The 16,730-nt window shown below is 40.8% G+C and overlaps 1 protein-coding gene across 3 annotated transcripts in view; it reads left to right on the top strand.

Moving 5' to 3' along the window:
* LOC132990298 (NACHT, LRR and PYD domains-containing protein 12-like) overlaps positions 1 to 14,848 on the top strand; it is a 36,246-nt gene extending 21,398 nt beyond the window's left edge. For all 3 annotated transcript variants that reach the window (XM_061058468.1, XM_061058470.1, XM_061058469.1), the window contains 3 exons: positions 6,881 to 7,048; positions 7,169 to 7,215; positions 13,661 to 14,848. In XM_061058468.1, coding sequence (XP_060914451.1) covers positions 6,881 to 7,048; positions 7,169 to 7,215; positions 13,661 to 14,205 — 760 coding nt within the window. In that variant the 3' untranslated portion in view covers positions 14,206 to 14,848. The remainder of the gene's footprint in view (positions 1 to 6,880; positions 7,049 to 7,168; positions 7,216 to 13,660) is intronic.
* The last annotated feature ends 1,882 nt before the right edge of the window (positions 14,849 to 16,730 follow it).

Genomic DNA, 16,730 nt, shown 5'->3' with positions numbered 1-16,730 from the left:
GTCATTTAATAAATACAGACAAGGGTTTAAATCAAATTCCATTTCCAAAACAGATTTAGTAAAGGAATGAATAGACTTCTAAAAATCCTTCAGCACATCACATTGCCAAAACATGTGCAAAAATGTTGCATCTTCATTTTTACATCGCGGACACTTTGGTGAGTTATCTTCTGAGATTTTATGCATCTTTATTGGGGTGAAATAGAATTTATGAATGAACTTTAAATTAGCTTCCTTGATTTTGTTACTTGTATATGGGAAATGTATTCTTTCACAAATGTTTGACCAAATATTTTCATTTAAAAACAACCCTAGGTCCTTTTCTCAGATATTTAATAAAGTTAGAAAACATGAATGACCCATTGTAGATAGGGTACCATATACTTCGCTAATTTTACCTTTAGTTGTTATTGAGGAAATTAATGTATCCTCCATTTCTGATAATCCAAAGCGTAACTTTTTTTCTTTGATTAGTGATCCAACAACATTCCGTATCTGTAGATATTTTAAAAAATCTGTGTTCGGGACGCCATATTCAGTTTTTAAGTCAATGAATGATTTTGGTTGTAAGTTTTTATGAAACACAGCTCTAAATTGTTTTATGCCGAAACTTGTCCATTTACTTATATTAATTGATGTTAAATGTTTTTTCAAATCAGGATTTTGATGGATGGGGAATACATAGAAGTATAGTTCGTGAAACCAAGTGTCTTTATTTCTAAAAGTCTGAGGACTTTGTGCACCTCAGCAACGGTAACTGGCCTAAAATCAGATAAAAGAGGAACAGTTTCGTGATGTACAGAATGGACAGGGGATTTAGTCTGCACATGGTTTACTGTTTCAAACAGGGACCCAGAGGCAATAAAGTGCTCATTGAATAAATTAAGCATTGTTGCTTTGTCAGCAATGTTTTGAGAGTCATTGACTATGCAAGGGGGAAGCTCTACACCTTTCCTATTTCCAGATAATGACTTTATAGTCTTCCAGAACAACCTGGTATTATTGAGATTAATGGAAGTTTCACTATGGAAATGCTTGCCTTAGCTTTTTTGATGCTACCTGTTACGTTTCCCGAAATGGCTAAGGGGGAGGGGAGTAACAATAATAATTGAAAATTGGGAATGAAGAAAAAAGACGGGTATTTAGAAAAACGAACAAATACTTTTTTTAACAACTTTAACTGGATACACAATTTAACTGAAAATAAGCTTCTGTCAAGAATAACTAAATAGAAGCCAAACACTGATAAAATTAAACACCAACACAAAATCCTATTTAACAAAAGAAACTATTAACTATGGCTACACCCTTCTTCCACTGAAGAAGTAAGTTAAGCACTCGCTTCCTCCCAATCACGGTTTGACCCACTGCTTCCTCCTCTCTCCTGCTTTTATTGCTGAGTCCCTTGATTTCAAAGCAACATCAGGTGAGCTCAATCACCAGCTGTAGGGAGAGCACCAACCTGCAGAGCAACAGGAGAGGGAGAGAGAGAAACAAACACAAAACACACTCATACAAGCATTCCGCAGTTGTCTAAAAATCAACCAATCGAAGTCCAGGCCAGAACCCTGCGCTTTAGCCCAAGCTGCATTGTGCTCATTCAGTAACACAGATAGGTCAGGAGTAAACCATGCAGTATCACAACCTTTTACCCTGAATTTTTTGAAAGGAGCATGTTTATCAACAATACCTACAAAACCATTATAAAAATACTTCCATGCACTCTCAACATCAACAATAAGATTCATTTTCTCCCAGTCAAAGAGGACATGAAAAAATCGCTGTTCCACAAAACGCTTCATATTTCTTTAAATAATGATCTGTGGTTTGGATTTGGGGATCTTGGTGTTTCTCACTGTGGCAATAGCACAGATGTCACTGATATTGTTTGCAAAGATGGACACAGGAGAGTACTTGTGAGGAACATTAGTTAAAATTAGATCAACCAAAGATGATTTAACAGGACATTTCAGATTGGGTCGAGTTGGTTTATTAACAATCTTAAAAAGATTCAATGCATCAAATTGTGCCTTAAAATCATCGGACACTGAAGTCATCCAGTTGCAATTAAAATCACCATTAAGAACAATTTTATTAGTATTTACTTTTGATGTGAACTTCATTAAAGAGGGAAGTGCATCACTGACTGCTGAAGGTGTTCTATAGCAGCCTGCAACAGTAATGTGAAGCCTTTTTGAAATCTCAAGAGCCAGGAATTCAAATTGTTTACTCAGTGATTTGGACAGTAGGACTTTAACATGAAACTTATTTTTTACATAAATAGCAATCCCTCCTCCCCCATTAGGTCGATCAGTCCTAAAAACATTATAACCCTCAATACCAATGTCTTTGTCCATAACCGATTTACTCAACCATGATTCAGATAAAACAATAACATCTGCATCAGTTGAATGCGCCCAAATACGCATCATATCAAGTTTAGAGGTTAAACTGTGCACATTCAAATGAATAAAACCAAGTCCAGTCTGTGCTTTAAAATCAGCAGGAGTATTAAATCGGCCCAGGATTAGGCTTTACATAACATGAAGATCAATATTTTCCGTTTTGTCTGCCTGTAAGTCACCTCCAGTCGTGAGCTTGTGGTCTCACTAACGTAAACACGGAAATTGTCCGAGCATATGCAACAATTTTTTAGCACCATGAGATATAGAAGACGGAGCAATGTCATACAATCTGAACAGTCAGCCACCAAGTAACGTGGTTTATGGTCGTGCTGTTAATGAGTGGTTTAAAGGTTTAGTTACTGCATGTTACCACCATAGACTGTAAATATTACTGGACAAACCCTGACCCGTCTGTTACAGCAAATGAATCCAATCGACAACCGCATCCATATTGGGTTTGCAGTCTCAACCTAACTTCGGATCAACCTAGCAACAGCAGTAAGGCAGGACCGGCGGGACTTAACTCCGCCCACTCAGCTCGACATTAGCAGTCCACTTCACAGCATAGCTCACGGCTAGGCTGCTATCATCCCCTACTGCTTTCCTGCTCGTTCTGAGAAAATTCTATAAACAGTAAGTTAACATTTAACTTTTCTACAACACAGTTAAAACAAATTATATTCAACCCAAATATTTAATTAAAGTTTTAAAACTACAATTATGGTTATTAGTTATTTGTCAGAGCAGTTTGACTTTGTCAGGGTTAGCAGAGCAATACATTAGCAAAGTTTTATCATAACATGTAAGAAACATTTTGAGGCAAATCTTTACATTTAAATGATCACATTGTGTTACAAATCATTACTTGGGTGTAAGAACATGTTTAAGGATAAAAAGTCTGTTTTAAACGATAAAAGACGAGAGCTTTGGCATCTTTTTTCTTTTTGTTGTTGATAAAACTACTGTTAGACCATAGACTGTAAATAAATATTTGAGACATCCAGAAGAAATCAATATTACAATGCATACAGTTCATGTTACTGTTCTGACAAAAAGAGGAATGGCTTGGACTTATATTTACTGATGTCAACAGCGATGACGGTGAACATGACAATTGAAAAATAATTATTTTGTATTTATTATAAGACATTTGTTTTCTATAGGACCCCGTGAAGTCATGGAGTCTGTGGCCAGTGTCAGCTTCACACAAAAACTTTAAGTATTAGAAAAAATAGTGTTTAAGACTGGCATCTATTATTATGAGTTGCAGCTACCTTGTTCAATATTATTCCTGCAGATGTGGCTAATAACAAAAAAACACCCTGAGCTGTCACATGTAGTGAACTGTACATTTTGTCTTGTCTGTGGCATTAATTAAACACCTTTCTATTTCTCCTATAGACACAGTGTGGATTATTGGTGACTGGTCCATCGAGGTGCCCAGAGAGCTGCAGAGACAGAGGAAGAAACCTGGGCCTCAACAACATCTGCATTTGTTGGTTCTTCTGGGGTGGACTTCGGTTGCTTCTCTTCAACAGCTCGCTGCGAGGGAGGTCTGCCCCGGATGGCCTGAGTGATGTCACCCACAGGCTGAGAGCTGGAGCTGAGGCGGGTTTTAAACGTCCTGACAAACCGTTACACCGCGCCCGCCTGTCAAGCTGGTCAGCTACACGCCTTATTGTTTATAACTCTTATCCTTCATCAAATCAAACGACCCCCTACAGTGTGTGTTGTTCGAGACATGAGCTAATCAGACCTATTTGGGTTTTTTTGTACCAAGCTGTAAACATGTTAATCTCTGCTGTAAAAAAGAGACTTTTTGAATGTGGTTTTTCAGATTAAATAAATATTTCTATATAAATGCACTCCTTTGTGTCTACTTATGAGTATACATTTCAGATTTGAAATGACAAGACTAAAATGTGCATTAATGCTCAACTCAATAGCTAAGGGAAGGAAGTCTACTTTTTATTCTTTTGACATTTTTTTTTACCAAATACTAATTCAGTTAATTTCTTAAAATGGGATGGAACAGAGTCATTGCAAAATGTGCCCTTAAACACAGCCCCATTCTTAAATCAAGATACATCAAGAGTAAATAAGATCAGTAACTTGTGAATAAAAACACAGTTAAAAATGATTTAGAAATGTAGTCTTCCCAGATCAATATCACATAATATCAACTACTCCCATCTACACTGGACAAAGGGTTTTAAAATGGGAAGAAAATGGTTTGATTGCAAGTTGTTAGGAGGAGATCTATTTTTATTTGAGCAGCTGAAGCATGAATACAGTCTTCCAAGGTGCAAACCCTCCTCCTCCTGAAGCCTGTGGAGCTCGTTGATATACTGCCGTCTTATCTGCTGGCCATCTTCTCTCACCAGAACTTTGACTGTTGATATGTCATTCTGAAGAAGCTTGAGCATGTGACATGGATCCAGGAGAATATGGACTTTTAGTGCGGGTCTTCAGGATGGCAAAGAAAGAGAGAAAATAGCAGTTATTCATTAAATCAGTTTTTTTGTGCATTTTCTGTATTCATCTGTGTGTAAGAGCACATTTATGAATTCAACAGCGTACTACCCAGACAACAAAGGTACAGTATTCAGGTAATCAACATCTATTCAAAGTTAATAAGATAAACCTTATTGTAATCATGCTATTTTCAGCTCTCACTCACTTGCACAATGATATTCCACATCAAATTGCCTCGGATTTTGTGTGAGGAAAAATTAAGCAATTTATTGTGGATAGTACTTCATCTTAACATGAAACAAATACTAACTGAATTATTTAAATCATTAACAGGTCCCAACTCTCTGTGCTTTAGTACAGAACATACAGTAGCTCATTTACTATTAACATGAGTTCGGTACATGGCTGTATTCTTCAAACTATTTCTTGCACTAATTGCTTTATATCTCATTTTTATTTTATATTTCTACTGCTATATTCTGTTTAAGAGTATCTGTAACGATTAAGAACTATATTAATAGCCATATTAAATTTTCTCTGAACTCATACAATGTGAATTTTTTTTTTAAATTTGGTAACAGTTTGCACAAATCTTAAGACACTAAGTCAACCATGTCACTTTAATGTCATCCTCTATAACCTACAGCATATTAGGTTCAGTTGAGTTACGTTTATGTACTGACGGATAATTACGACACAAAGTTTGTTTTTTAATGTCGACATTTACGTGGAGTATAACATTCATCATAATGTCAGATAACCGTATTTACAGTCTGCGGTTAACCACTGCGGTGAACCTTTAGCTTCTAACATCACACAAACTCATTATTTTCAACATCTTAACAACAAACATTTCTAACAATTCAGAAGGACTTTTTCTCCAGTTTAATAGTGCTGGCTAGCTATGTTAACATTAGCTTCTTTGGCATGAATGGGAGTCTTGATCGGCTAAACCATTGACCGTAAATAATGGGCTACACTGAGTACAGTTAGCCGACTGGTTTACAAGCTAATGCTAAACAAGCTAGGTCCGTAAATATAAATACCGACACATGAGTATGCAGTAAATATAACACTACTATATCACTTACCGAAAAAAACTGAAGCATCAACTTCTTGGATGGTCTGTTAGCCGCACAGCAAGCCATGTATGTTGTCAGATATGTGTTAAACAAACTCTCCAAACAAAGTAAAAAAGACGAGAAATCAGGCGGATCAAGCTGCCACATAGCCTCCTGACCTGCTCCTGAACTGACAGATAGATGCAACGCGCAGAGCTATCAATCAAATCTACCACAACCCTTATATGGGCATAGCCATTTTCCTTAATAGAATAAAATCCGATGAGTTATAAAATTTTTTTTACTATATTTGATTGCATATAGTAAAGAGTTCTTTTGCAAAAGGGGTAATCAGCTACAAAAGCAACATCAGTCACAAGTGCATCAAAGATTCCCGGTGCAGTCCCGGTTGCACAGCATATTTATATTTTCACAGGGTGTAGGTATTTTACATATACATGAGTGTGTAGGTATATTATATATACACGAGTAATACATCGTCATTGGTTTCAGCTTGCCCTAGTGACTACGCCTTCTGCTAGTTTGCCTGATGATTTATCTATGCAACCTTCTTTCCATAAAGGTACCTGGTACAGAGGAACACCAACAGAAACTCCTTTGTCCGGAGGCCACTGATTTAGGATCATGCTGTACTCAGATAATGAGGAGAGTTCCTGTTGGAGATACAGACCAAGGCCATACAGAGAAACAGTTTTTAATTGCTAAATGACGCACGGACATCTAAATCTTTTAAGTTCATATGAAAACGACAGACAGATAGTATTTTTCCACTACACAAGTGATCCAGTTCAGTTCGTTCACCCATAAGATTCGGTCTTTTTAAACGAATCGGTCACGAACGACACATTACGAAAGCAAACAAAGTAGGAAAGTCCTTCATGAGGATGTGGAGACAAACGTGTGTGTGTGTGTGTGTAGTCTGTCAAAATGTCTGATCACAGGAGAAGGTTGTGCATCTCTGGCCTCAGCTCTAAGCTCCTCCCACCTGAGAGAGCTGGACCTGAGCTACAATCATCCAGGAGAAAGAGGAGAGAAGCTGCTGTCTGCTGGACTGGGGGATCCACACTGCAGACTGGAGACACTGAGGTACACACAGACGCACAGACGCTGTCTCACTGTTTCTGAATGATGAACTCTGCTTCTTGTCTGATGGTGGATTTAAATGGAGATGTATGAAGTAGATTCTGATCTGGTTTCTTCCTCCAGGTTGGACCATGGCGGACTGCACAGACTGGATCCTGGTCTGAGGGAGTGTGAGTGTGTTTTAATTTCTATTCATCAGAACACAGCAGCACATGTTGGATGAGGGCTGGAAGTAACACAGAGTGATGATAAAAACGAGGGTGGAAACTCAAGTGAGTTGAAATCTAAAATACAAAATGGACAACATGCAGTTTTTGTTACTCAAAAATCTATCGTTTCTACCTTTAGTGTGACCTATAACCTGTGCAATTCCATTGAAAAGAAAAGAAAGCAGCATCAGGGGTGAAGCCCCAAAGAAGGGTTTGACATTCACCACATTAATAGTGTCTTGTCTTTCCTTGTTGAGCTGGGTTGGGTGCTTGAGTTAACCTTTCCAGAGGTCTTTAAAGTATTCTTCCCATCATTAGTTCTGAGGGTGTGTGTCCTTTGGACTCGTGCTTTGCACTGTTAATGGCAAATCTTAATTTGGGCAGCCACTTATCCTAGTCTCGGTGGTTGTATTTGAGATAGATAGATAGATAGAATCTTTATTATCATTGTATACAGGACACAACGAAACTTCGTTAGCAGCAATCCTATACAGCAGGGTTTATAAAAACAGTTCACCTATATAAAAATATATTTGTGGTTATATGAAAGACAAATATGTTTGTGAAAAGTGGCCAGAGCAATTGCTGTTCATGAATAGTAATAATACTAAATAAATAGACAGTTTTGGTGACTGAAAGAATATATACAGTTATTATTGTGCAGGGACTGATTAGGTAAACAAAGATATATAGAGAGCTATAGTGCAGATAAATGAAGTTATGGTGCAGTGAAAGAGTATATACAGTTGTTATTGTGCTGTGACTGGATGAGTAAATAAACATATTTAGTGCAATGAATGAATAAATAAATAGACAGTTAAAGTGCAGTGCCTTAGTAAATAAATAAACAATTATAAAAGTGAATTAAAAAGTTATTGCACAAGTACCATTGAACAGTTAGCAGCAGTTAGGTAATTATTGCACATAATGGGGGGGGGGGTGTTTATGGGTTGAGCAGATCGCGAGGAAGTCTGTTACGTCTCAGGGTCCTCAGGAAAAAGAGGTGTTGCTGTCTTTATTATGTGTGAGGTGTTCAGGCTCCAGCTCAGGTCCTCTGATATGTGCACTCCCAGGAACTGAAAGCTGGCAACACGTTCCACCTCTTCCTGGTTTGTGTGCAGACTGTTGTGGAGTTTTTTTTGTTTTTTTCTGTAGTCGATAATTATTTCCTTGGTTTTCTTTGTATTGATGTGCACCACCTACAATGGTGGTGTCTGGATTTGACTGAGGACGCAACCTTAGGGTAGACCGGTGTTGAGGATAATGGTGGAGGAGATACTGTCTCCCAGCCTGACATGCTGAGGTCTGTTAGTTAGAAAGTCCTGGATCCACAGACAGAGGGGGGTTCCTAGCTGCAGTGTGTGCAGTTTGCTGACCAGTTTGCTAGGCTGGATGGAGTTGAATGCAGAGCTGAAGTCAACAAACAACATTCTGACGAAGGTGTTGGGCTGTTCCAGGTGGGTGAGGGCAGTGTGCAGTGCGAGTGAGATGGCGTCGTCTGTGGATCTGTTGGTCTTGTAGGCGAATTGGTGTTGATCAAAACCAGCGGGAATGCAGGATTTGATGTGGGACAGTACCAGTGTCTCCATGAATTTCCGGAGTCAGGGCAACCGGCCGGTATTCATTCAGGCTTGATTGCCGATGTTTTGGGCACTGGGATGATTGTTGCTGTTTTAAGGCAGGTGGGGACTGTGGCTTGTTGTAGTGACCTGTTGAAGATTTGTGTGAAGACTGCAGCAAGCTGGTCTGCCCAAGCCTTCAGTGCTCGTCCAGGGACGCCATCTGGCCCTGCTGCTTTGCTGCAGTCTATGCTGAGGAGGGCCCTCTTCACCTGATGGGTCTGCAGGATGAGTGGCTGGTCGTTCTCTGAGGGTGTGATGGGGATGGATGTTTTTTTTTTTTTTAGAAATGTCTTCAAAGCGAGCAAAGAATGAGTTGAGCTAGTCTGGGAGAGAGGTGTCGGTGGGGATTGTGGCTTTGTGACTTTGTTTGTAATCAGTGATGTTCCTGATGCCTTTCCACATGGAGCGGGGATTGTTGTCTTTGAAGTAGGCCTCAATCTGTTGCTTGTATTGTAGTTTAGCAGTTTTGATGCCCCTGATCAGATCTGCTCTTGCTCTGCTGTATGCTTCCATGTCCCTTGATCTGAATGCTGCATCCCTGGCTTTGAGCAGCACTCGCACGTTGTTGTTGTTGATCCAGGGTTTTTGGTTAGGGAATACCTTGAGCTGCTTTGTCGTGGTGACATTGTCCATGGAAAAAGTTAATATAAGACAATACTGATGAGGTGTGGATCTTGATGTCTGTTTCCTCCCACATGGTGTCCTCAAAACAGTCCTGGAGTGCTGATGAAGCCTCCTCACTCCAGACCTGTACTGTCTTTATTTTGGGTTTTGCTGGTGTCAGGAACAGGGATAGGTGGTCAGATTGTCCAAGATGGGGGGATGAGTGTGCCTTTTATGCACCAGGGATATTTGTGAATGCCTGGTCAAGTGTCTTGCTGTTCTTTGTTTTAATGTCCACAGTCTTGTAAAATCTCGGCAGTACAGACTTAAGATTGGAGTGATTGAATTCTCCTGCCACAATAAAGATGCCATCTGGGTGTTTGTTTTGCTGTCTGATGATGTTGTCATGCAGTATGCTCATGGCTATTTTGGTGTTAGCCCAGGGGTGAACATATACTGCTGCGATGAACACTGCGGTGAATTCTCTTGGCAGATGAAAGGGTCTGCATCTGAGCATTAAAAACTCCAGATCTGGGCAGCAGTGTCTCTGGGTTATGGTGGTATTGGTGCACCAGCTGTTATTAATGTACACACACACACACACACCTCCCCCTCTTGCCTTACCGGAGTCTGATTTGCGGACTGCCCGATAGATGGTGTGGCCAGCTAGCTCCAGTGCTGAGTCCGGCATGTTTTCATGGAGCCAGCTCTCTGTTATGATCATTGCACAGCTGTTCAAGCAGCGGTTAGAAATCCGTAGTTTAATCTCGTCGACTTAGTTGACGGTGTTAGCAAGAAAGAGGCTCGGTAGTGCAGCTCTGTGCGGAGCTGCTCTCAGCCTAGCCCGGATGCCGGCTCGTCTGCCTTGCTTCTGCCTCCTCTCGGATCGCCTCCGTTGTTTCCTCTCTGTTCGACCGATCCTCGTTCCAGCTTTGCAATCGGCAGAGCGAGTTATCTCCGCAGGGAATGAGCCAAATCCTTCAGGAGTATTAGTAGTTGAAGCATGTCTAAGATTTATCATTTCAGTTCGTGTGTAGGTCCTATTTTTGGGAAAATTGCTGCTTGCTGTCGGAGAGCTCCGGGCTCCAGCGTCTGTGCGCGCCGCCATCTTGATATGAAGCCATCATGGTCTTTAGAGTTCTATTAACCCTTTCAGTAAGATTGGTTTGAGGATGGTAGCTAGTTGTTAGTTTTTGAATCACTCCCCATTTCTGAAAGAGGTCAGAGAGTAACTGACTGGTGAATTGTGGCCCTCGATCAGAGACAATGTACTTGGGCACCCCCCACCTGTTGCAAATCTCATCCTTCAAGATCTGGCAGACTTTTGGGGTCTTGCTTTCTTTCAAAGGGAATATTTCCACCCATTTGGTGTCTACGAGCAACAGTAAGTCGGCATAGCTCTTTTTGCTCCTTGGGAATGGCCCCATGAGGTCCAATACTATAATTACTCTCATGGAAATACCGAAGGAAATCACTGACGAGATTTCGGCAACACCAGTTGATATTTTTTTCCATCATCCTTTGTTGGAATAGTTCTGTATAGGATATCCTGTTGGACCTCCCATCTGATCCTGTCAACCTGCTGAGGACCTGGAATGTTATTTTTTAAATCTTGCACACAGTCATCAAGATCTTGGGCCAGAGCAATTTCAGCCAGGGTAACAGGGAGGTCAGTGGCAGCTTTTGTAGCCACGCATTCCATCATCAGCACCTTACCTGGAGGTTGTGCAGCTCTGGAGAGGGCATTCGGCACTGAGTTCATGCAATCCTTGCGGTAACAGACCCGAAATTGGAATTGCTGAAGCCTCAGGGTCCACCACATTAACCTTGAGGTTGTCTTGGGAGTGTTGAAAGCCCAGGTCAAGGCTGCATGATCAGTGTACACTTCAAATGGAACCCCTTCCAAATAGTGGTCCCATTTCTCCACCACCCGCACCTAGGCCAGACACGCGGTCTCAGAGGTGAAGTAATTGTACTCTGCACCTCTGAGACCTCTGTATGCACAAGCAATTACTTTATCTCCTTCTGGAGTTGACTGGCTCAACACTGACCCCAAGCCCACAGCACTAGCATCATTGTGGACTTGGAAATGTAAAGACAGGTTCGGTTATGAAAGTATGGGTGGATTCTCCAGGGCGGCTTAAGTTTTTCCATGGCCAGCTGGCATTCTGCAGTCCATTCCAAGTTTTCTCCTTTACGCTAAAGGCGGTTAAGCGGGGCTGCCAATTCAGCAAAGTGGGGTGTAAACTTGTGGTACCAGCCTACCAGTCCTAGAAATATCTTCAGTAATGGAATATAGGTGGGAACTGGGTAGCCTGTCACTGCTGCTGTTTAGTCTGGATTGATCTCCACTCCTTCCCTTGAGATCGCATGTCCCAGAAACCTCAGCTGAGGCTTGAAGAAGTGGCATTTTTTTAGGTTCAAGGTGAGGTTAACTTGATGTAATTTGCTAAAAACAGAATCCAGATCTTTTAGATGTTGCTGTCGGCTTGGGGAATATACAATGATATCATCAATGTTGAAGTTGAATCCAAGGATCAGTGGAAAAGACAAGTGGCTGTCATCCATGATGTAAGTCTCCACCGACCAGACAGAGGCATGCCAAACAAGATAGCATTCCCAATCCCTGAGCTACATGGGCTTTCCATCGGCTAAGACAAAGGGCTGGGCATTAACTACATCCATTTTTTCTCCTGGGCTGGCAAACTGCTGCCGCAGGCTGCTCTGTATTAGAGTGTAGGTGCTACCAGTTTCCTCACCAGTATAGCCACAAGTTTCTATGGGCACCACTAGAAGGTGTGGGGGTTCTACCTTGGCTATGGCCATGTGACTTGAGGGGTGAGGGGAAGTGATGTCTTGACCATCTCTGAGCCTCTGGTTGTTCTTTTTCGTATTAGTTTTGTTCCGGGGGTTTCTGGTTGTTCACTTTAGCCAAATATTCCTTTCCGGCTGCCCAGTCCCTTTTCACCATGGACCTGATGTTGACAAGTTGTTCCACTGTGTGGCAAGTAAAGGTGGGCGATATTGAAAAAATATGTTATCACAATTTTTTTGGGGTAAAATCACGATTTTATCACCATTTTTTCATACTGATCTTAAGACTAATTTGCAAGTTACTGACCAGCTCAACCAAACTTATTTCTCTGTATAATGTTTTTAAATGCACAAAAACTGTGCTGACAAGTTTAGTCTATGTCTATGTTTATTTTGAAAAACATCTTTGTAGGAGGTCTGGAGGTCTCCCACCCAAAACATTTTTAGCACCAGAAATGTCTTTCCCTTGATTTGATCAATATTCATGCACAATTTGAAGGTTTTCTGCAACACTTTGAAATTATGATTTAGTTATGTGTTCTCTTTTTATGTTCATCAGGAACATTTTCATGCAGTGATGCATTCATTTGAAAACATGTAGCCTTTGAGTTTTTGTGTTTCTGTTATATTTTAGCCCTGCAGAGTTCCTACAGCTGTAGCTTCATATACCTGCTGTTCCAGCTTTCTCCAGTAGGGAACAATGAAATAGTATAGAGCCAAAACACCCTTCTAACTAATGCACCGAAAATAAACCACTGCTGCCAAGCAGCTGACTCGAAACTAAATTGTCCGGGAGACCCAGAAACAATTCACAAAAGTAAAGGCTGCCAGGGAGGCCTTAAAACTCAACACTAAAGGCTGGGGTATATCAACTACCCAGCACCCCAAGTTATTTTAGCAATAGACACAAATACACAGAAAGTTATTTGTTTGTGTTTATGAACACACAGACAACAAGAGACAACACAGGGAGAACCTCTCACTACCACTGAAGGTAAGATAATGAGTCAGCACAGAGCACTGAATTCCAGGAGTATAAATAAGCTTCCCACACCTGGCTTTAATCAAGGCCAATCAGCCACAAACACACCTGACTCTGCACTTTGGTGATTCAGTCACCAACCCCAGTGAGAAGCTAGAGAGTGTGTCCTTACACCATTCATCTTATCTCCACACATCCTGGCTGCCATGGTAACTCCATTTGAACTTGATTAGAAGTGGATTATTACATTTCAGTGCTGTCAAACACCATTCAGTGCTGAATATGAACTGTAAATTAGATTGACTCTCAGTAACTGTCAGTAAAGTTGTTGATGAATGAACAGATGATAACCTGCAGCTGTGTTGTGTCTCGTTCTCTCCATCAGACGCCTGTGAGCTGGAACTGGACACAAACACAGTGAACAAAACCCTCAAACTGTCTGACAACAACAGGAAGGTGACACGTGTAGAGGAGCATCAGTCATATCCTGATCATCCAGACAGATTTGAATACTGGTGTCCTCAGCTGCTGTGTAGGACTGGTCTGAGTGGTCGCTGTTACTGGGAGGTCGAGTGGAGAGGAGAGGTTGATATATCAGTGAGTTACAAAGGAATCATAAGGAGAGGAGACAGTAATGAATGTGTGTTTGGATGTAATGACCACTCCTGGAGTCTGATCTGCTCTGATGGAGGTTACTCTGTCTGTCACAATAAAAGAAAAACAAAGATCTCCTCCTCCTCCTCCTCTGTCTCTAACAGAGTAGCAGTGTATGTGGACTGTCCTGCTGGCTCTCTGTCCTTCTACAGAGTCTCCTCTGACACACTGATCCACCTCCACACCTTCAACACCACATTCACTGAACCTCTCTATCCTGGGTTTATGTTCTGGTCTCTTGGTTCTTCAGTGTCTCTGAGTGGTGTGTCGGTCTGATAAATACTGCTGACTGAAGATCAGCTGACTCTGATCACTCTGTCAAGCTGGTCTGGTTCATGGTTGATGGGCGTGGTAATGGGGGGTGGGGTTGTGAATAATGGACCCCCTTCTGTAATGTCTGTATTGTGCTGATCTCACCAATAAAAAAGTGACAAAATAAAAGCTCTGATAATCTGGATTTGATAATCCTTAAATGTGTTCATGGATCAGGGTGATCCAAACAGGATCAAAGTGAGCCGGATGGTTCTGCTGCTGACATCAGTTTCATGTTATGACATCATTTTGACCCAGAAATCCAAGATGGCTACCATCTAACAGGGTGTAAACGTATCTTTTGAATTTTAAACTAAGATGGTTCTTCACTGAAAACTGTCAATCAAAGACACAAAATATGGAAGGAATGTATTAAACATGTCTACCTCTTTTTGTGGGGGTCTTCTGTTGTGGTTACTGTCCCTTTAAAAATGTTGCATTTTAAGAAAATTGTTGTTACTCCCCGGTCATCATCCTCTTGTAATCCTGAGGCAAAAATAAGTATCAAAATGGTATATTTGGTCATTATACTGTTTGTTGCCATTTCCTTAATATTCCCATCCACTTACGCATTTTATATTTGTTAATAAAGGCTAATCAAATTTCATATTTGCTAGCTGGACTGCTACCAGTTGCTAACTTTAACTGTCACCCACACACATACAAACACACAGCATTAATAGCGTGTGTGTTTGCTTCATATATATTTATATAACTACACATGGACACACTACATACACAAGTTAAGTTAGTAACTTATCAACTGGTTGTAAGATAGCTTAGGTACATTAACTGTATTCCGCACACAAACAATGATCCCTACAGACAACCTTTTTTCGCTTGTTGGGGCCAGACAGAAATATAGAAATATCCATCCATCCATCCCTATCCAAAGTTGGGTCCGGTGGCAGCAAGCGCACTAAGTCAAACCGGACTTCCTTCTACCCAGCAACGTTTTCCAGCTCCTCCTGAGGGATTCCAAGGCGTTACCATGCCGAAATACATAATCCCTCCAGCAAACTCTTGATCTACCCCTACTCCCAGTTGGGCATCCTGGAAAACCTCCAAAGGGAGGTGTCCTAATCAGATGCCTGAACCACCTCAACTGATTCCTTTCGATGCAAAGGAGCAGCTACTCTTCTCCGAGCTCCCCCCGAAAGTCTGAGCTCCTCACCCTATCTCTAAGGCTGAGCCCAGCCACCCTCCGGAGGAAACTCATTTCGGCCACTTGTATCCGCAATCTTTTTCTTTTGTGTCACTACCCATAGCTCATGATCGGTTAGGGTCGGAACGAAGCTCGAATGTTAATCGAGAGCTTTGCCTTCAGGCTTAGCTCCTTCTTAGACATAGACATAGACATAGATTTACTTTATTGATCCCAAACTGGGAAATTGTGGTGTTACAGCAGCAGGTTAACAGATCAAATAAAACAATATAAGAATAAGAAGAAATATATACATCAATGATTTAGCTTTAATTTTATTCTAGTCTAAATCTGAAAAATTAAATAAAGACATGTTCGGCATGTCTAACAGAATATAAGCATACTTTGCCAGAGGTAAGAGTTTTAAGTGTGAAAAACAGTGATGAATTCCGAGCTGTGCAATCATTGATTCGTGTGTTAAAGTGCAAGAGTGTAGACATATTAACAGCTGAAACTATGAACTAAACTAAAATGATGACCGGACAGACAAATTAAGTTAACTTACTTGTGAACTTAACTTTACATTTTAAATAAGCAGAATAGATTACAAAATGAAACAACGGATGATGACAGTTCTCTGCTCGCAAACAGTGTTGCCAACTCCTCAGTAAGGAAAGTAGCTATTGGCTGTCCTAAAAGTCGCTAGAAGTCGCTAAATGACGTCATCGCCTAGTTTGCATAATTGGCCATTTGCCAAATATGAACTACAATTTATTTTTTCTGGTTTCATGACTTTATTGCTTGAGACCCACTTTACATAAATCACGTTTGTCCTGTATTGTTAAATCTTAGAATATCAAATTTAAGACTGTGCGAGTCAAATGCAGTGTTTTATTTTTGTGTGAAAGTGCAGAAACATTTACATATAGCTCTGTAAGCCAGGGCGGGAACAGCAGCGGCTTCGTTGCAGTCTGGACGCAGAGTGGTGTGTATGAAGGTAGATATGTTGCAAAATGTGAGAGCATGTAGAATGAGATGTGAGCTTGTAGAATGACATGTGAGAGCTTGTAGAATGACATGTGAGAGCTTGTAGAATGACATGTGAGAGCGTTGTACAAGTACAAATTTGTTTTGCCACAGACGTCTCGCAAAATGTGTTGCAAAACTCAAGCAGCGCAGATTCACGCGAGAAAAGTAGTTTGTGCAGTTGTAGCTGCAGATTTGAGAAGTTGTAATTGGAGAGTTGTGGTTGTAAAAGATAATAGGCACAAGTTATTAAAAAAAAATCTGAGTAAATGATGATTTTTACATACAAGTTCACTTTTTTTTCCTTCAAGCTCTCACG

Source organism: Labrus mixtus, chromosome 15, assembly GCF_963584025.1.
Source record: "Labrus mixtus chromosome 15, fLabMix1.1, whole genome shotgun sequence".
Taxonomy (NCBI): domain Eukaryota; kingdom Metazoa; phylum Chordata; class Actinopteri; order Labriformes; family Labridae; genus Labrus; species Labrus mixtus.
The sequence above is the reverse complement of the archived record's forward strand: the minus strand, read 5'-3'. Positions and strand labels throughout refer to the sequence as shown.